Below are 20,622 nucleotides of genomic sequence, written 5' to 3'. Positions count from 1 at the left end.
AAGAGAAATCAATTAAACGCACACCAGACACTGGGACAGAGCAGGCCCGGGTGCTGCTGGGACGCAGGAGTGGCGTCCGCCTCGTGCACCTTGTTACACAAAGCCTACCCAGCACGCTTGACAGTACACGGCATACGCAGCTTCTGCGATTCTGTCTCGAGTACACACTCCGGCAGCTGCGTGCTCCCATGCTCCACAAACCTGGTGATATTTGAGACACACACACACACACAGACACACACACAGACACATTCCAGGAATGTGTCCATAGGCTTTGAAGAGACGAACGGGACGAAAAAGGAGTTGTCTGGCTGGTTTTTGGCTCGTCCGTGTTTGCGTTCACGCTCCAACTCCAGTTTAGCCCCAAATAGAAGCCAAAACCCTGTGATCTATTGGGTGCCTATAAAATAACCATGGGCGTGCTGCTGTCCCACATATGTATTGTTTGACACCCCCCCCCCCCCCTCTCGTTATGCTCACTCCCTGGAACACTCGTGCTGCAGAATCTGCAGCCCAACGAACGACAGCAATCTCCACATATGCACATCATGAGACTGAACATGGCTGCAGGCTTCCTCCGTCCTCAAAATCCGCCCTCTCCCTCTCTCGCTTATTAACATTTCAAGAGGGAAATCTGATTGGGGAGGCAGCGCGTGGCACAGTGAATCTCTTCTGTTACTTACAGAAAAGATATGAAGGCAGCAGAGATGTTGGCTGAACAGCCCTCTGCGCTTTTAAAAAGCGTTAGATGATGTAAATTGACACAAGGACTCAAATCATTGTGTGCTCTGGTATAATGCCCTTTTCTCTGTCAGCTGTATCCAAGCAGCAGCAGCAGTTTGTACCGGACAAGTTATTCTTCACCAAGCTGCTCGAGGTCTATCAGAAATGTGGGGTGTATTTCCGCAGACACAAGCTGACATTTTAGCCGAGCACTATCAGCTCGGGACCGAAAGGTTAATTGCCTGCGTCGCGAGCAGGTTGTGAGCCTCGCCGAATCCTCTGATCCATGAAATGAAAGGAGCTGTCGTCATCCCGACGAGTGAAAAGGTGCTGACTCACTTTCCTCCCATGGTTTCGTGGATTTATTTGCGCTCTCACTCACGAACCTTCGCCATGTTTCGCTGACTTAGTGTATGGGAAAGCAGTTTAGGTCAATATCTGAATTTCATTAACATTTTTTCTTAGTCGCCCATACTATTCAGTCTTTTTTTCCCTCAGCAGAATATCAGTTCAATTTAACATGATGCCTTTCTGAACTGCAGTGCGAGGCTGGAGCTGGAAGTGGTTGCTAAGCAAAGTGAGGAGCAGTGTTTGTGTGATTGTAAGCACCTTCTTTTTTTCTTTGTGTGTGTGTGTGTGTGTGTGTGTGTGTGTGGGTGTGGGCGTGTGTGTGTGTGTGAAATGCCACAAATGTGATGATGGGGGAGTGGGCGAATGTGGTCTGACTGACGCCCAGTGAGGTGGAAATGTAGGTTAATCTGGTCATATGTACACAACCACCATCAGCAGCAGCATCATCCTACCTCCAGGAGGATGGACGGAGTGGGTGATGGGGGCAGTGGGGCGTTGGCGGAGCCTGGGAGGGGGGCTGAGAGACAGGAAGGAAGCAATGGCCAAGGACGGGTTGGCACATGATTATCGAGTGCAGCGGAGGAAAAGGGCAGGGAGTGTGTGTGTGTGTGTGTCAGTGAGAGCATGTGCGCGCAGAGAACAGAGGGTCGGAGTGGGGAAGCAGAAGTAAGAGATGAAGAAGGTGGAGAAAGATGAGAGGATTGAGGACAAAAGAACAGAGGGAGCGGCAATGGATTGATGCATCGGCTTGGAGGCGGCGTGTTCGCCCACCCGCATCCACACCCTTACCTCTCACCCCACGACCTATCTTCAAAAACTCCACTGCATGACCACCTGATTGGCTGGGTGTCACCATGGTCACAGATGCAGCTCCCTCAGTCACCATGCCACCCTATACCACCTCCAGTGCACTTCCCTTTCAAATTCAATTGCACAATCACATTTATGTAATGTAGTTAAAGGGGGAAACGCACACACGCTCCGAGTTGTGACACAGGTGCCGCCGCCTGCATCGGAAGATGGAAAGGCCTTTTAAAACTAAACACACAGCAATTATTTTAGCATCAAAGCTGAGATAATGTTCCCAAGGGAGTCGTACATTTCTCCTTGGTTATTTATTTATGTCCTGTTGCCTTTAACATGATAGGTGCTCCCCGTGTACATTACATATGTAGATGAAATGTGTGCATTTGATGAGCTGTATATATGGAGGTAGTAACATTTTACTTTTAACATCTAACAGTAAAATTTTGACTTAGCATTAATAATAATCAAAGGCACATTTATATCGTGCAGCAAGTGTCCAGGTGTGTGATCGGGCTCAGGTCTTCTGTCACTTTTCACCACATATGAATTCCTTCAAGGGAACTCTCTCCAGGCTCATATTAGACAAGCCGAGCAGGGATTTATACATCTTTGCGCAAAGCCTTTTTAGTCACTTATGTTCTAGCAGTAATATTATGTATTCAGTGACACACTAGAAGCCAGTGTTAAGGTCTGGAGACCTGATGTAATGTTCTCCACTTTCTTAGTCGACTTTGTCTCTGCACCCTGGAAGCCGCAGCAGGAGCATTGTGAATCTGCAGTTTCTGAAACGGCTGCAGCAAAGTGACTGAATCAAATCACCGCTCTGAACGAGTAACAGGGATAAAGCATTTGATTTGCGTCAGTGCAGAGCGAGTGGAGCGTGGCTCCGTGGACTCTGCTGCACAGACACTGGTGCTGTGCTAAAATGCAGCATGGTATATGCTGCAGAGTGGGTTGCCATGTGTGCGCCAACTGAGACCCCTCCCCCTCACGCTACTTTCCTCACGGCCAGATGCATCTGATGGAGACTCTCCCACCCACCCACTCTCCTGCTCTCCCCCTCGTCCTCCCTCGCGATACAAGGCGGACACCTAGTGGACGCAGGGCCCAACTGCAGCCCCACCACCACCGCTGCCCTCACCCTGACCTGCACTTCTTCACTCGCAGAATAATTTATGGTTTAATTTGCAGAGCTCTGCGAGGCTCAGGTACAACCGCAGTGGGACAGGCTGAAGTGGGGGGTGGGAGAGGAAACATAGTAGTATTCCCAACATGGTTATAAATACAAGGGCTACTACAGTAAAATGTGCTCCATGTAGCAGAGCATAATCTCATTGGGCTCCATTAGCAGCCAATTCTCATCAGTTCTTTTCCTCTTGCTGTTGTGCGTCTGTTCCCCTCTGCCTTCACATGCACCATTAGACCTGTGAGTTGAATTAATCTCCCATTTCCATGCTGGGCGTGCCGACACACTCTCCAGACTGCGTAATGCTGTTTGGGGGGATTCTGTGCTGCACCGGCCTGCAGTCTGAAACTCGTTTATCATGGCTGTACAGAAAGGCTGCTGCTTCTGCACATCTCACCGCGCGCACCCCCCCAAGACTCTATGAGCAATCCCTCCCATCCGCTCAGGTTCTCTCTATTTTTAATTACCCGTCAGAGACCCCAGGTCTCGATCCTCGGTCCCCCGGCTCCCTGCCACATTTCATTAAGTTCACTATCCAAGATTCAGTCTATGATGATACAGTGAGGTGAGATTTACAATCAGGCAGACATTGAGATCATTGAGAAGTGCATTGTGGGAACACTTATCTATCATTGACTAAATACTCTACCTGTATCAGCTGGAATTAGTCAGTAAGTTAGGAGCAATGGAAGTGCAGAATGCCAAAGAGATTTTGAAAAGTTTTTGGGAATTGTAGGTCAGGTTGTTTGATGTATGTACTGTCGTATGATAGCACAAACACAGAACCAGTAGCTGGACATGAATAATAAATGAATAGGTTGAGATTGAGTTTGTCAAGGGCTTCCATTAAAAAACCAGGGGCCTTATTTATTACAAAAATGTGTCACAAACGAGGGGATAATCCGCAGATTTAACATCTTCAGATATTTAAAAGTTGTATGATTTAGTGTCAACCAGGCACAAACTTATCTTAAAAGGCAAATTTCCCCATAGTAGGACAACATTTTCTTTTCTTTCCTTTCCTTTAAAAACATAACCAAAAAGAACCAAGTATGTGGAAAGCTCTTGACCGCATTAAACAACACTCGTTGCAAAATGAAAGGCTGAAATACACCATTTCCCCCATGGATCAGTTAAGTGTTTCTGTTCTGATTCTGAAATATACGTCATTTTCAAAGTGTTTTCCTTTTGGTTTTTTCCATCCTGCAGCTCTGTCATTGTTGCCCTTCAAGACGGTCAACTTTTCTAATGGTGCAGACGGTCGTCTCCTCGGCGCTCATTTGTTCCGGTGAAAGAGGAGTGCAGGACGAGGCCGCTGCACCGCAGCCGTCAGTGGTATCACCTTCCCTCGACACACAGCCCGATTGTGGCAGCGCGATTAAATATAGAGCCTGCGATGTGGTGTACAAAAAGCGCAAACTGCCAGTTTGTGTCTGTTCGTGTGCAGAAACACACTGCGATAGAGGAAGCTTTCTGTACTTGTTTCCTGTTGTGTCAGATGAGTTGTGGACTGTGGTGTGTGTGTGTTTGAGAGGCAGAAAAGATCCTGTTCCTCCTTTGCCTCAGTCTCATATTACCTCTTACCTTCAACTGCACTGCCACACAGTCAGCAGGGCAGAGAGAAAAGGGAGTTTCGGGAGTAAAAGCCTGCGTGTGTCCTGTCGCACTTGATGGCCGCGGTTGCATCGCCATGCGTCGTGCACTCAGACTCAGTGTGTTCAGAGGTTACAGGAGAGCCGGGGAGGATGACGACGAGGTGTTTGTGTGCAGCCCAGGACACAAGGTGACACGGCAGATAATGAGCTGAAATGAGACTTTGCTTTGTTTTTCGTGAAACAAAAGGGTTATTTTTTTGACCACGTATCTCTGCGCCGTGCTCCGCTCTCCGATTAATATAGAACAGGTTGTGTGCTTTGCCGACGCAGATGGATTTCATGTCCTGTAACTGTTCTTTTCCCTCAAATCGAGAACTTTCCCATCTGTAACCAGTTTTTTTGTTCCTCTTTAAAAACTGTTAAATTGCTTTCCAGGTAGCGCTGGTGAGGCCTGGACAAAAAAAAGAAAAAAGAAGTTGTCCTCGTCTGAAAGTAGCAGGTACCATGTGCACTGCAGGGTGCCAGTAAAAACACTTGATGTGGAGCTCAATGAAACATTTCAAAAAGTCTCCCGCTTATTCCAGGCATGTGTTAAGACTCGTGTGTCCGCATATGGCGCACACGTTGCATAAGACTTTTTTCTGTCTGATAGTTTCTATTTTGAGGGGTTTTTTTGCAAATAGTCCTCTCCTCTTTTTTTTCTTTTTTCTTTTAAGAGTATAATCTTGGAGTCTAATTCATATGTTGATTGGGTCAATGTTTCCGGCTGGGAACTGATATAACAGTGTTTCGTCTTCCTGACATAGTTTGTAGTCAAGAGGAAACGGACACGTTTATTTTTTCATCTGCAATTGTACAGTTAACAGAATTATGACCACATTAAAAACATAATTTGCCCAAAAAATTGCCAATTATTTTTGTACTTATTTCATTATTATAGATTTTAGTGGGGTGCCAGTGTTGAAACCACTGTGTAATATCTTCTGTGCCTCGAAAAGCTACACTGTGTTGCATTATGGGACTCTGTTATCTCGAGTCAGGACGTCTCAACCTCTTATTCAGTTTGACCATTCTTCTTTCAATCTGTCTCTTGCAGTCCCCCTCGCAGCACTTTATAGTCAAAGTACTACTTTAAGTACATTTCAAAACATGTTCACTATGTAGGCAGCATGATTACACACATGACATGTGCTGTATTCATGTCAGCAGTAGTGGGCCTGTGTTCTTCTGCACAGTAATAGTCTGCGTACACACTCACAACTAACAAAAAAATCTTTGAATTACTGGCTGAAGGAAAGTGGAGACGGCAGCAGGATGTTTTGCTTCGACCTCTGTCAGAATGGACGTTAAAGCTTGTTGATTGCCGCTCCACCGGACGCAGTTTGGTTTGTCTGGGACTGAGTGGGATTTAAATGGATTTGACCCCAGGCTCACTCTCAGGGCCTCACTCACAGTCTTGCGTTTAGACTCCCTCAATTCCTTAAAAACCCAATTAAAAACTGCAGCGCGCCGCCTCCGTCCTGGTTGTGACTGATAAATCTGAACCCAGAGTTCAGCCAAAACCATCATCGCCTCTCAGCGGTTCGCCTCCGAGCTCGAGCACTTGCCATGTGCTGGACTGAAACGGAGAAGCAGCGGGCAAACGTAACTGAAAACGGCGGGACGCCACTGAACCCTTTTCTCTGCGCGCGGGGTATTAAATAATCATTTATGTGAAAATATTCCTGTTATTCCAAGAACGGCAGGAAGTCCCATCTGTGTCCTGAACACAGTCCAAACTGAAAAGCGACTCCCCCCACATTCCTCACCTGTAACAAACAGGGAGGGGAGGGGGGGTTGAGTGTGATGCTGGCACAGCCTCTGATATGTAATTCTTTTCTGTTTGGACATCTATGCGCTCCGTCTTCTACAGAATAGTCAGTGCTGGATCTTCTCTAAAGAGACTCGAGGCTGGCGTCCGTCTCACAGACTGCAGCGCTGCTCCAAAACCCAAAATATTTCACAAAAGCATTCAAGGCGGCCTTAAAAGCTCAGAGCCGTAGCCATGGAAACGTAGCTTTCTGGCTTTTTGTGCAGTGACCTTCAGTCGATGCCAAGACTTTTGAAAAGATGTGTCATTGAACTGTGTCTGCGTGGTCAACACGGGACCACGTTTGTGATTAGGACTATTGCAATGACTGTGGTTAGTTTTTTACTTGGAAGAAGAAGAAAAAATCCAATAAAAGCATTTTGAGAAATTGCTTGGAGGTATGCTGATGTTGGTCTCAACACAAAGCAGTTTAATACTAGTAGTTGACTTCCTTCAACCTTTTGAAGGAAAAGTGAAACCAGTCGTTGCTTCGTTCGTCCTTTCAAAATACTTCATCTGTCTGTTCACTTTTTTCTTGTTTCTAAACCTGTATGTTGGGAAAGATCTGGTCGCACAAAGAGAAAGAATTTTATATAAATGATATATGGATGAAGTGTAATCCTTTGATTTTTTTTTTTATCCTAAGCTCAACTTAAAATCACATACATTTTTGATTTTGATCTTGATTTTATACCTTTTTTTTCAACACTTAATTGTACTTGTATTCATACCCATCCATCAGCCACAACGTTCACTTGGTGAAGCCATGGGAATATTTGAAACTACAAAATACGTAGCAAAACCGTATATTGATGTACATAGTTGCTGTGAAGCTACTGCCAGTGGCCCTCCATGTTCACAGCAGTTGCTCTCTGTCTAGTAGACAGATAAATTGTTGTGCAACTTTGTTCCATCTGGTAGAATTGAACTGATGCAGTTTTGAAGTGTCTGCAGTCCACATGGCCATCGGATTTTCCCCAGATTCTAATAACTTTACTGCGTCTTATTCGTTCCCAGGAGAAGTTGGGTTTATGTGCATCAGGTGTGTCTTTCCAGCTTAAACGTGAATGTTTGGGATGCACTCAGCTCGGTACATTCCTTGCTCCCGACCAGGATGTGAAATCTGCAGGTTTCTCTGCCGAACTGGACGTCCCGTCAGACTCTGGAATGTTGTCAGGGCTCCCTTTTGGTTATGGACTTCCTGGAATATCTTTGAAATGTCAGAAGAAAATTGTTCATAACAGTTCAGGAGAAGTTTGGGAATTGTCAGCTGAAAAACAGGAAAAAGTAAGGGGAATGAAATCCTGAACGAATGCATACCAGAGTCACTGATCTAACCTCGTTCCTCTCTTCCTCCTTCTCCAGACAACATCACCCACAGGCCAGGGCCGGTCCGACTCCCCGGTCTACACCAACCTCCAGGAGCTGAAGATCTCCCAGTCCAGCCTGCCGCCCATCCCCTCCAGCTCGCCGCTCCACATCCTGGGCGACTGGGAGACCCACAAAGACCTGAGCGGCAGGCATTTCTACTACAACCGGGCCACCGGGGAGCGGACCTGGAAGCCCCCACGCACCCGGGACACCAGCGGCAGCACTAGCGGCATCCGGGGAGACAGCCAGGGCACAGTGGACAGTGAGGTGAGGGGGGGTCAGATCCCATAAAGAGTCTAAAATAATTGCGAGGCCATGTGACTTGTGTTCACGAGGCCCGGTCGGCTTCTAAAGTTCAGAGTTTCCAGTCCGGTTGAGTCCACAGGAAACAGTAGGTGTGATCACACGCAGGATCCAGGTATTTAGTTTGTGTGTGACGAAATCCCAAAACAGCCAGTAAACGAAGTGTCTGGCTGAATGTGTGGTGCGTCTCAAAGGACTTTTTAAAAAAACGCTGTTGTGGTTACTGAAGGTAGGGAAACAAGTTTGTCTTTGATAGAGGGAAGTCGTGGTTTCCTGTCAGGTTGTCATTTCCTATCTTACTATCCAACACCGGCCCCGTGTGGTGCTTTGGTTTATTGCATTATCATGTTCAGATTCAGGGCGGCCAATTATCAACTGTATATATTAGCTCTGCAACAATTAACTCATTAGTGATGGAATACTAAATGAATCGCCAACTATTTTGAAAAATCGATTTAATCAGTTTAAGTTTTATTAATAATCCTTTGCTCCTCTACGACAGTAAACTGAACACACGAAACACGATCAATATTTTTCACCATTTTATGGACCAAGCAACTAATGGAAATGATCCTGTTCCTCGTCTTTGTCCGTCCTCCTGCAGCTGCTGTCCTCGGAGGAAAACTGCCACAGCACCCACTCCAGCCAGTCCGACAGCCAGTACGGGTCGCCCCCTAGAGGCTGGTCCGAGGAGCTGGACGAACACGGACACACGCTCTACGTGTCTGAATACACACAGGAGAAGGTGCAGCGTCTTTCTGATTGCACCTTTTTACTTTGCTAATTGTTTCCATGTCATGGTTTTGCTTGTGGGTGTGTTTGCTGACTCCTGTTTGTGTTTACAGTGGATAAAGCACCTGGATGAGCAAGGCCGGCCTTACTACTACAGTGCTGACGGATCCAGGTCAGAGTGGGAACTGCCCAAGGTAAGATTACCTGATCAACATTAGCTCATACACACTTGAGTCGCCAGTATTACATGAGTAACATCCCCTGTAAAGTAATCTCCGCCTCATATTACATCACCCACAAAACCACCACCACAGAGTAACACACCTCTGCGGCTCGTCCTCTAGTCCTGTTAATGTAAGTGGATGAGTGTATGAGCAGCTCACACCGGAGCCCAGTTTGTGCTGAACTCCGGGAGACGCCCTATTACTGGCTCTGTCTTTACCCCCTTTAATCTGGAGGCTTTAGAGCAGATCAGAATAGATCCCCACGTTCTCGGGAGTGAACGGACAATAGCGTGGACACAGATTCATTCAGTGAACCTCGCTGTTGACTTTGGAAGACTACGCAGGGGGTTGTAATAGGAATTCCCTCCGTCCAATGCTGCTGTGGACAGTGAAAGGAGAGGTATGGGGAGAGGAGGGACACCGACTAGTCTGCTTGAATGACTGTGTGACGTCTAAGAAGCTCTCCTCCCTTCCTCTGCAGTACAACGTCTCCCCTCAGTCCGGCGAAGTTCCCAAGAGTCGCAGTCTGGAGAGGAAGCAGCAGGAGCCCATCGTCCTCACCAAGTGGAGACACAGCACCTACGTGCTGGACCTCAACGACAAGGTAGATATCAAATAATCCAAATCTGACTTTTGTGTATGATCGGTCTGGAAAGAGACGCACGCTCCTGTTGGCGGCAGGTTTTCCGACGAGTCTCATCGGCAGCGAGTTTAATCCCCGAGTGCTACAGTAATTACATTTCAATCTCAACAAAGGAAAATCTTAAAATGACTAAATCTCTCTTGTGTGTTTGGGTGTCATGACAAGCAGCAGATCTGCTTCCTGTGATGTAAATCCACTTGTTGTGTTTGATGTTTCAGATGGTGAAAACCCAGTTTTCTGGCAGTTATTGAAGTTACAGTTTCGCACAAAATCCTCACGAGTTGACATTTTAACATGTCTGCGATATCAAAGATGACAAACACAACAAAACTGCCTCATTTAGATGAGGCATTTCATTTTTCAATTCCCATGTTTTATTTTGCATTGCATTCTGAGAAGTAGTTTGCAGAGCCGCCTAATAAAGGCCAAAAATTTCCAGCATTTGTGAACCAATTTCAATTCAACCAGTACAAAAGGCTGATTTTCAGTGATGTGAAGGAAAGAATTCAGTATTTGTGAGAATCTCGTCTGCACAGTCGCTTTCCGATTGGGGAGAAAACTAAAACTGCTACGACGTCGACGCCTCTCAGTTACAACTAGATGTAAAATCTGCTGGTTTATGAGATGGTACGAAATATATTATATAAATATATTTGGTTTTGTTGCAGTTCTCGTTCAAATTCTGGCGTTTCTCTTCCGATCCGCACAAGAGGAGATTCCGTCTCTCTCTTTACCGAGACAAAGTTGGTAACAAAGTTGGCCTCGTCTGCACGACTCCTCCCCCCTCCACAATCAGCAGATGATCCTTTTTGATTCATTGTCAAATATACTATGGAAACATGACGATCAAATCCATGTGTCGACTCAATCGTAGATTTGTGATTTGTTTTTATTGTGGGTTTCACTTCAGGCTGCAGATAAACAGAAAGAAAGTAGCATCTTTGAATGAATCTCTTTCTCTGAACTAACACCTTTCTCTCAGAAGCTCTGAAGCATGTTGTCTACAACCCAAATCCTAACTTTCTTCTACCTCTTTCTACATTCCGATTACCTCGAATTAACATGGAGCACAGGCTCGTGATTCCTACTCCAGGCTCCTGATCCCCTCTCTTCTCCCCATCCGACCACTGTCCTCACGTGTCTTGTAGTTAGCCGTTAGTAACCAGAGACTCATCATCTTGTGCCTCTTGTCGGTAGGAGTGTGCTCCGGTGCCCAAGCTGAGCTCTCCAGACTCTGACTCCTGCCCCTCATCTCCTAAACACCCCTCGACCGTTAGTATCCCAGCTTGCACTGCACTCATCATCATCATCGTCCAGCTTCAACCTGCATCCAAATACAACACTTCTTATCCCTCATCTTCTAAACTTTCCATTGGGTTTCTCTCTCATTGATTTGCATGACCCATCCCACAGCTAACGCATCACATCTAACTCAAACAAGAAGAAAAAAATCGGAACCAGTGCAGCTGTTTCAGCACTTTGCTGCAACAACTGCAGGGCGCCCTCCGCTGGTCATATTTAGACATTACGTCAAGCTGCGCCGCCACTTCCAGCAACCTACACTGTCTCCATTTGCTTCGCAAAGCTTCCGCCTGTGTGTGTGTGTGTTGATGTTTGTGAGGTTTTCTTATCTGCGTCTGTGTCTTCCTCCTCAGCCGTCAGAGAAGTGTGGAGTCCTCAACGTCACCAAGATCACAGAAAATGGGAAGAAAGTCAGGTAGGATTCTGCTTTTTAAAAGGCCTGGTGAACTTAGTCTCTTTTTTTTTTATAAAATCGGAGACTCATGTTATCTCGGTTGTTTTTGTGACCAACAGGAAGAACTGGACCTCGTCCTGGACGGTGCTGCAGGGTTACTCTCTGCTCTTTGCGAAGGGTCAGGGCGGCAGCACGAGCTGGGTAGGCGTCCTCTCAGTTTCCCATCGACAGTTTTTTTTATCTCTGTGTTATTTCTCTCTTCCTTATTTCTACATCGTCACCTGTCTTCATTGCCTTCTGTGCTGTGAAGTTTGTCATCCTCTTTGTTTTTTTTTCTCGCTCCTCTCCTCCCTGAAGTCTTACTACCGCAGTGGCTCCATCCCAGAGCTGCTCCTCACTCTCCTTAGCAACTGGAAGCGCTCAGTCAAGCCCCGTCCTGCTGTCTCCTATGTGAACTGTCGGCCTGTACAGGCTGCCGCTGTATGTTCTCCCCCTCTCTCTCTCCCTCTGCATGTGTTTTCCTGCCTGTTTCTCACTCTCTTACCAGGACACTGATGTTTGTGTGTGTGTGTGAGTGAAACTTGATTCAGCCGCACTAATCAATTTAAATGACCCTATGTGATATTAAACATGGTTGTAATAATTATCTTCTCACCATCCTCTTTCATCTACATTTTTTTGGTTCACTCTCATCTACATTGTTTCCACAGCAGGCAGTTTCTTTTTTCTTCTTCTTTTCCTCTTCACTTTCAAAACAGTTGTGATAAACCCACTGTAACAAACACCAGTAAGACACAGTTACACACCAGCTGGTGAACAAGGCATTCAGCAGCTGAAGAGCCAGATATAGTCCTCGGTAGATAAATGGATCTAAAAGAGAGTGACTATTGTACAGTGATTCATCAGGTAGACACAAACACACCTTATAGTTTTGCTCCTGACTTAAAAACGGCATTTTTTTAAACTAAAACTTTCTCCATCCAAGTGTTTTAGCTCTGTATCAGAAGTGATTTCCGTCCATACTAACACACCTGAAGAAACGTATATCACATGACCAGTCACGTACACTGGGCATATGCGTGCTGGTGTAAACAGGAAGTAGATTGTCTCCTCTGCAATGGGTAGCTAAAGTTGATAACAACCAATCAGGAAGTGAATGCAGGTCACATAGTTTCTGGGCATGCCCGTTTAAAAAAAAAAATGTATGCACCTACAAACAAAACAGGTTCTGTGTGATAACTTTGGGGAATAGCAGCTGATCTGAAGTCAAAATTCACTCCTGCAATCGGTTAGACTTTTGATGACGTTAGACAAAAAAGAAAAAGGGTTGGAACGCAAGCAGAGTGATAAGAACAATTATCATATCATCCATATTTTTAAAACATCATAGGCATTTGAAGTAATTGAATGGCTTTTATTTTATGTTCAAAAGTCTAAAAAGAATCTAACCAAAAGCATCTTCCTGTTTATTAATGTGTTTCGTGACAATAATAACTAACTACTTTTGCTTTTCTCGTGTGAGGATACTAAAGAGGATTTTTATTGCAGTAGATTTTGAGTCTTTTCTTTTAAAGATACAGAAAAAAGAATTCAAATACTGACATTTTACCACATTTTGAAATTAACCAGATTTTTTGTGTTTAATTTGATCATGTCCTCTTCCCGAAAACTTGTCTTTTGTTAAATCATGTCTGAGTCCGACCTCATGCTGATTCCTTGATTTCAGAAGTTCGGCGGCAACCAATCGAAGCCCGAGTTCACCGTCGATCTGAGAGGCGGGAGCGTGGATTGGGCCTCCAAGGACAAGTCCAGCAAGAAACACGTCATCGAGGTACAGTACCTGCTGTCCAGTGTAGATCCACCTTCACTGGAGGCTTGATGTTGAAGTGGTCGAGTAACGCGGACTTTTCCCTCTCACCAGCTGAAGACCCGTCAGGGGACGGAGCTGCTCATCCAGTCGGAGATTGACAGCGTGATCAACGACTGGTTCCGGGCCCTCACAGAGACCATCAACACACACGTGAGGGGACACTTTTACGTTTATTTTCACCCTCGTTGTGACTTCCTGTCACCAGCCAGTTGTACAGTCTGAACTCGGTGGATGTGTCTCTCTTCCCGTCCAGGCCTGGGAGTCGGACGAGGCCATTGAGGAGGACATGCCTGAGTCTCCTGGATCTGAGAAACAGGACAAGGAGAAAGACCAGCGGGACTCTAAGAAGAACCGAGGTAGGGGTCTCTGACACTGATACAACACACACACTGTTTACTGTCAAGTGTCTCACGATCCTGCCTGTGTTCCCTCAGTGATGAAGACCTCCGTTAGCATGGATGCATCGGACCAGAAGAAAACCAGGATGAAACTCAAGAAGTTCCTCACACGTCGACCCACATATCAGGCCGTCCGAGACAAAGGATACATCAAAGGTATTTCAGACGGGTTCCGGTACAGCTACAAGCTGACAGTATGTGAATATGTGTCACTGTTTGAGTATTTAGCCGCAGACAGACAACGTGTTTTCGCCAAAATTCCCAGATCAGGTGTTTGGCTGCAGTCTGACCAGCCTGTGCCAGCGGGAGAACACGTCGGTGCCCAACTTCGTCAAAATGTGCATCGACCACGTGGAGAACACGGGTAAGAGCAGCGGCCGTCTGACTGCATCCACATGCCACTTCATTCCTTATCTCGCCGGCATTCCAAAAACCTGTCCGCGATTATTAGGAGAGAAAAAAAATCATGGATACAGTATTTCCAAACAAATTTGACGGCAGATACATTTCATCCCCATCCACCACACCGTGCTGACAGTTTGCCCCCGGACACTGTTTGGTAATTGTATTCTCTGCAGCGTGTGCGAGGCCTGTTGGCTCGCGTCGGCCCTCATCTGTGGTTGTTTTGGCCGATTCCACTCGGACGGACACAGTCGGTAACATCGAGCTGCTCAGCGCGGATGAATCATTTCCGTTTCATTTTGTTTCCGTGTTTTTATTTCTCACAGGGATTTTTTGCGACCAGTCAACCTTTGTTTCTTTCACCAGATTTTTAATTTCCCCTTATTAAAACTCACTGTTCCATCCATCTAATCATCCCTGTCCTACAGGTCTTAGTATCGACGGCCTGTACAGAGTGAGCGGGAACCTGGCGGTGATACAGAAGCTCCGCTTTGCTGTGAATCACGGTAGGATTCACCTCTCCCGAATACTGCACAACCTCCGCACAGCAGGTTTGTGATATTAAACCTTTGTCGTCTCTCCTTCTCCGTCACCTCCGTCAGATGAGAAGGTGGATCTGAACGACAGTAAGTGGGAAGACATCCACGTCACCACCGGAGCTCTAAAGATGTTCTTCAGGGAGCTTCCCGAGCCTCTCTTCACGTACGGATCCTTCGACGACTTCGTCGACGCCATCAGTGAGTAATGTGTTGAGTGTTTTGTTGAAGTTACAATGCTTTTTTTTTATGTTTTCACTTGATGCATGAGCTTGTCCCTAATCCGGCCACAAGGGGGTGCTCTGCCCTCGCTGACCCGCTGTCTCTCTCCCTCCGCCTCAGAATGCTCCGACTACAAGCAGCGATTGAACTCAATCAAAGACTTGATCAGGAAGTTGCCAAAACCCAACCACGACACAATGCAGAACCTCTTCAAGCACCTGCGGAGGTAAGAGAAGTTTTCACACACACACGTATCTCCTCAATTTATAGAATGACATCCTCTAGATGTTATTTACATAAATGAATCCTACTTCGGTTTGACAATGTATTTGGAGATAATTAAGGGATGAGAGGATATTCAGTAAAGAAATTATTTAAAAATGTCGTCAGACTTTGTAACTATCTCAATACTTTTTGATCAAAGACTCCAATATCTATGTAGCATCAAATTAAAAAATGTATTTAAAGTTGCAGCTGTAATAATGGTCAGAATTATTGTTTCAATTAAATAGGAACCTTTTTAAAACCTTTTCACTATATTTTTATGTTGACAAAGTTATTTATTTAACAACGTAGTTTGGGATATTTTGCTAAATGAAAAAGGGTTAAATCATGTATATGTTTTCCCAAAACACTATTGGTACAAATATGGAACACTTGAAAATGATCCAAATAGGAACTAAATATTTCTTTTCTAGGAGATGCCAGAAACCTTTGTCCATACACAAAACATCCATCTAATCACTCGACATGAACGGCTAAACAAACCATTAACCAAACGAGTAAAATCAACACCAAACAAAATGGTGCAAAACATTCAGATTGAGTGGGTTTTCCCAACTGGTATGTTTTCATGCGTCTGTCCGTCTGAGAAGTTTGAGATCTGGTTATTTTAGAAAAGGGTCTAGACAGGTGATGCCAAAGGACGCAGTTGTCATCAGTGTATGAAACAACTGAGCAGTGAAAACCTACAGGAGCTCCTCTCACAGTGAGAACAATCTCTCTATTGATCTTCAACGTGAGTGTTTCTCATATGATCGGCTCATGTTTTGATTTGGGGCTGTGCACCGAGGACCGTACTGCATCGCTCCGCTCCAGATCGACTCTTTTCACCCGACAGCCACTTAAATGACTTTCGTGTGCACCGATTACAAATGGCACAGAGGAAGTCGTATTCATTCCATCTCCCTTGCCGAGTTTTTCCCTCTGCGTGTTTACCTTTTACCTCGGACCGATGGGCCCGCGGGCACAAACACAAACCACGGCCAGGTTGAACGTTCATTCTCAGCCCAACGGAGCCAGTGGCAATATCATATGTTCCCAATGACATTTGCCTCGCGTTCCCAATTTGCATTTATATGGCTCTGTGTTTGCTGTAATTCACTACCTATGAAGTGGTGTTTCTTGAGGAAATTTATCGCCTGACATTCAGTGTGTGGAAGTGTACGTATATCAGCGGGCGGATTTAATCTCCCTCTTTCCCCCCCCCTCCCTTCTATGAATATGTTATTGTTTTGTGCATCTGCATGCAAGGATGTAGATTCTATTTTAAAAAGGCTATTATGCTCTCGCCTGCAGCGCTCAGTTGTGTTACGGCGTGTGTGTTGTGAGGCTCTCCTCAGTGCTCAATCGCAAGCCCTAAAGATATGTGTGTATACACTGTGATGTTTTAAACATTAAACCCTGGCGCTGCAGTGAAACCAGAGAATTGTCAAACAAATACATTCCTACCAGTTATTACACAAGTTCAATCTCTAAATCTGCTCCTGTGTCTGCTTCCCCCCCCCCCCAGGGTGATCGACCACGGAGAGGCCAACCGCATGACCACCCAGAGCGTGGCCATCGTGTTCGGACCCACGCTGCTCCGGCCCGAGACGGAGACGGGCAACATCGCGGTCCACATGGTCTACCAGAACCAGATCGTGGAGCTAATACTGCTCGAGTACGAGAGCATCTTCGGCAGGTAGAGGCGCTCGCTCGGAAGAGGACGCCGGGCTTTTCAAAAACGCAGAGACTTCTTAACTCCTTCATCCCCCCCCCCTCCTTTTACGTTGGGCTAAACTGAACAACGTTGTGGACCAAGCAGTCGGGACAAAAATGAAAATCACACTTACATTCACATGACGGGACCGTTTACGAAAGAAGGTGTTGCACTTACCGAAGTTTGGGAGATGAATTTAGAAAAAGGGTGTACAGATTTCACCCGCTGTCTTGCAGTTGTCTGTGGGAGCGGCGGTGTGGACGATGGACAGTGTTTCACAGTGGTGCCGTGATGACGAGTGGACGACGTCTGTGTGATTTGAGTATTCAGGTGTCTTCGCGTCCACTGGATCCGCGTGGCCAGTAATTCCCGCTTCAGAGCGGGGCCAGTGGCGCGCCTCGGCATCTCGGTGGAACTCGACCTGACTCGGGTGGACCGTGGCTGCTACGTGCTCACCCCTCGGAGGAACGAGCGGGATACGTTCTGTGCGTCTTGGAGCTTTTTTGTCAGTTACGTGTGAAAAAAAAAAAAAAAAAAACCCTCTGTGGTTGTGGATCAGGTGAGGGGGGGGGAAAAATTGTCAGTGTTATGTAAAAACAGCCTGTCCTTTGGCACTGGAGTTGCAGATTGTCCCCATAACCCCCACTCACTTTAACCCCTGTCTCACCTCTACTCCCCCCTTTCAGCCAGTGTTAACCATTGACCCTGTGACACGAGCGTCCCGTGACTTGAATGACGGACGACAGAGCGTCTGTTTGTTTGTGTGTGTGTGTGTGTGTGTGTGTGTGAGTGAGTGAGTGAATTAACCTAAATGGAATAAAAACCTGAGCAGAAGCATCCTTCGTCTTGCCACTTTGTACAAACTGTCTGTTGTGTAGTGTTAACGTGCTTTGGTAAAGTTTCCGTTAAACTGCCGTGGGGTCGTCGTCTGTGCTCTGTTAGGAACTTCAGTGTTAAAGTGTCTCGCGGTGGCAGGAAACGTAACGGAAACCACGGTGTTACTGGAAAACAACCACAGCGTGGATCTTACTGCGAACTGCTGCGTTACCATTTCACGTTAATTGTGTCTGACCTGTGATGACCCCCCTCTCCCTCCCTTTCCTCGCCGTTGCTAATATTAAAGAGTATTCAGATGAGGGAAACGGTAAGGAGGACAAGTGGACGGTTGACGTTCGGGAGTGTGTGCGTGTTGGAATGAGGAGAAGAGCCTTTAAAAAAAAACTTTCAGAGCAAATGTACAGTAACCGAAACTAGTCGTTTAAAATGCGTAATAGTGACTGAGGTGTGTTCATGCCTTGGTGGTGAACCAGTGAAAGATGATTTTTGTTTTGATTTTGTACATTGGAATTGAAAACATGAGAAAACATAAGCTTGTGTGAAGAAAACATAAAACTTATGAGGATGGACTATTACTTTTGTTTGAAAGTGTATCTGGAGTGTTTGCGCATGTTCAGCTGCACATTTTGAATGTAATTTTCAGGCTAACTGCTGTTTGTGAAATTGCTATGTCTAATAAAAAAAGAAAATAAATTACATGTGAGACTCGTACATATGTTCTCTGTGTGGGTGTGAAGTTTGTGGCCGGACGGGGACGACGGTTTCACCTTCAATCTACTCTAAAGCTTCACCTCTCCCTCGACTTTAATTACATAATTGAATTAATCTACTCAACACTGATATCCTGGTTATTGAATTGAGTGATTAAGCTTTCACATCTCAATCAATTATGTCCCCTACCTGTTAATTACCAAATGAATTGCCAGTATATTTCTGGGGGATTTTTTCTCAAATGTGGCGGCGCAACCTCTGCCGCTCGGCCCCTCCATTACTGTGATTCCTCCGTTCTTCGAAGGCATTTTTTGTCATTACTCCGCGGGTCAAAGTGGCCTCGGACCTGAAGGGTGTGTGGATTAATTGATGTCTAATTAGGTAATTGCCACAGTGCCCGTTTTGATTAAGAAGCACGAGGGGGAGCGAGTGCTGAGCAAGGCTGCTCGCTGTGGGCCGCACACACTGAACGATTACACTCCTTCCACTTCCTGTGTGTGTGTGTGTGTGTGTGTGTGTACACTTGCCAATTTTGGTTCAAAGCCATCGTTTTGGCCAGTCGAGTGTGTGTGTGTGTCCTCTGCTTTTAGTTTCCTCTGAATCCGTCGTCTGTGTTGAGAAGCTTCAGAAGGCTGGAAAAAAAAATTATGAAACATTTTTTTTGTTATACATCATATAAAAATGTTACAATGTTACATATAAATTAAAAATGCAAAAGTGATAAGCAAAATTTGAGATGACTCCAAAAGTAACATATCGGTTTGTGGACATTGTTGTCCGGACAACAATGTCCCTGTTGCTCTGGATGATGCACAAAACACACACGTCAATCGTTTTTTCACAAAAAAAACTATTGACTAAACTAATGATATCAAACAACGTCCCGAGCATGTTGATGTAATGGTTTGATTTAGCAAATTAAGCTTTTTCACTGACCACATAGATCCACGCTCACTTCAAACACTCTGCTCTCTGCATGATGAAAGACGGAGTGAGCACCTGGAAGGGATTCTCACTCACGGTCATATTTTAACTCTGGTCCGGCTTGTGCTTTTTTGTAGTGGAGGATTCGTCAGTTTCTCAAAACATAAGAATTTATGATCATGGAGCTCTGTGAATGACACTTTATGTTACATTTTGCACTTTAAAAGATCAAACTTTGCCTGGGTGACTCACAGTCTCAAGATAGTCACTCCCTGTGACTATTTGCTCTTCAACTACTTCTTACTTTTTCTAGTAATAATAAAGATTCTCAGTGGAGCCAACATGGTGTGTAATGGAGTGTATTTAATACCACACGTGGCCTTCCTCTGATCACAGCCTCGCCTCTTTGAAGTCCAATTTAAACCCCCTCCCCTCTCGCCGACGTATTATTTTATTGCAACAGGTTTGACTTATACCTCTGCCGTGTCTCTGTTTTCATTGGACGGGACCACCTCGGATCCAACAAATGTGCTGGAGGTGGGCGGCGGTGAATCATGTGCCCTGTTGCAAACCGCAGGCCGTTAAAGCCGAGACGCAGAGGGGTGGGCCCCCAGAAATTTCCAAATGAGAAAACAATTAGATCATTTCTATAATTCATAGGTGCGACCACAGCTCAGGGCCGCGGAGGCTCTGAGTGTTTGAAGTGCTCCATATGCTCGCTGTGGTTTTTTTAAGGCCTGATCTGCTCGGCGCTGGCCCGGGCTGCTCCGTGGAGGCTGAGGTGTGGGCAGGTAATGTGAACAAGCCATTATGGAGCATGAAAGATTAATGGATCTTCAACGCTCTGCCCCCCCCCCCCACCGGCCCCTACCCACCCGCTTCATTTGCAGGTGGGCCGTCGGCAAAGTGGCCGGACGAGGAACAAAATGGTTGGGAGGTTGTTTTTTTTGCCGCTCTGTGGTGAAGAGCTCTGTACTTTACCCGCTGCTTTTTACTCATAGCTCAGTGAGCAAATGGATGCTAAACCAACGGACGCCGCCGTTAGTGGGAGATGATAAAGCGATGGTGGCCAAAGTGTTTGCAAATGATGGCCACATCCAGCAGTTTACTAAATGCAGCTGCTGAAAACGAGGTTGACTCTCACCGCCTCGCACAAGACACACGGACATTTGATTATCAACATATTAAAAAAGAACATGCACTTTAGCGCCGCTTCAAACATGATCAAGTGTTGTGATTATTTAGTTTAAATATGAATAAG

General features: G+C 45.8%; 1 protein-coding gene across 3 annotated transcripts in view; it reads left to right on the top strand.

The window, feature by feature from the left end:
- Positions 1–18,422, top strand: part of arhgap12b (Rho GTPase activating protein 12b) — a 43,219-nt gene extending 24,797 nt beyond the window's left edge. The window contains exons 3-18 of one of the 3 annotated variants that reach the window (XM_035619436.2): positions 7,877–8,149; positions 8,790–8,930; positions 9,031–9,111; positions 9,623–9,745; positions 10,982–11,056; positions 11,440–11,501; positions 11,600–11,681; positions 13,210–13,311; positions 13,402–13,500; positions 13,604–13,706; positions 13,785–13,904; positions 14,014–14,112; positions 14,579–14,656; positions 14,753–14,887; positions 15,029–15,134; positions 16,701–18,422. In XM_035619436.2, coding sequence (XP_035475329.1) covers positions 7,877–8,149; positions 8,790–8,930; positions 9,031–9,111; positions 9,623–9,745; positions 10,982–11,056; positions 11,440–11,501; positions 11,600–11,681; positions 13,210–13,311; positions 13,402–13,500; positions 13,604–13,706; positions 13,785–13,904; positions 14,014–14,112; positions 14,579–14,656; positions 14,753–14,887; positions 15,029–15,134; positions 16,701–16,875 — 1,854 coding nt within the window. In that variant the 3' untranslated portion in view covers positions 16,876–18,422. Of the gene's footprint in view, positions 1–7,876; positions 8,150–8,789; positions 8,931–9,030; positions 9,112–9,622; positions 9,746–10,981; positions 11,057–11,439; positions 11,502–11,599; positions 11,682–13,206; positions 13,312–13,401; positions 13,501–13,603; positions 13,707–13,784; positions 13,905–14,013; positions 14,113–14,578; positions 14,657–14,752; positions 14,888–15,028; positions 15,135–16,700 lie in introns of all 3 variants that reach the window. The other 2 variants (XM_035619435.2, XM_035619437.2) reach the window with 2 other exon arrangements.
- Positions 18,423–20,622: the final 2,200 nt, after the last annotated feature.

Source organism: Scophthalmus maximus, chromosome 21, assembly GCF_022379125.1.
Source record: "Scophthalmus maximus strain ysfricsl-2021 chromosome 21, ASM2237912v1, whole genome shotgun sequence".
NCBI classification, from domain to species: domain Eukaryota; kingdom Metazoa; phylum Chordata; class Actinopteri; order Pleuronectiformes; family Scophthalmidae; genus Scophthalmus; species Scophthalmus maximus.
The sequence above is the reverse complement of the archived record's forward strand: the minus strand, read 5'-3'. Positions and strand labels throughout refer to the sequence as shown.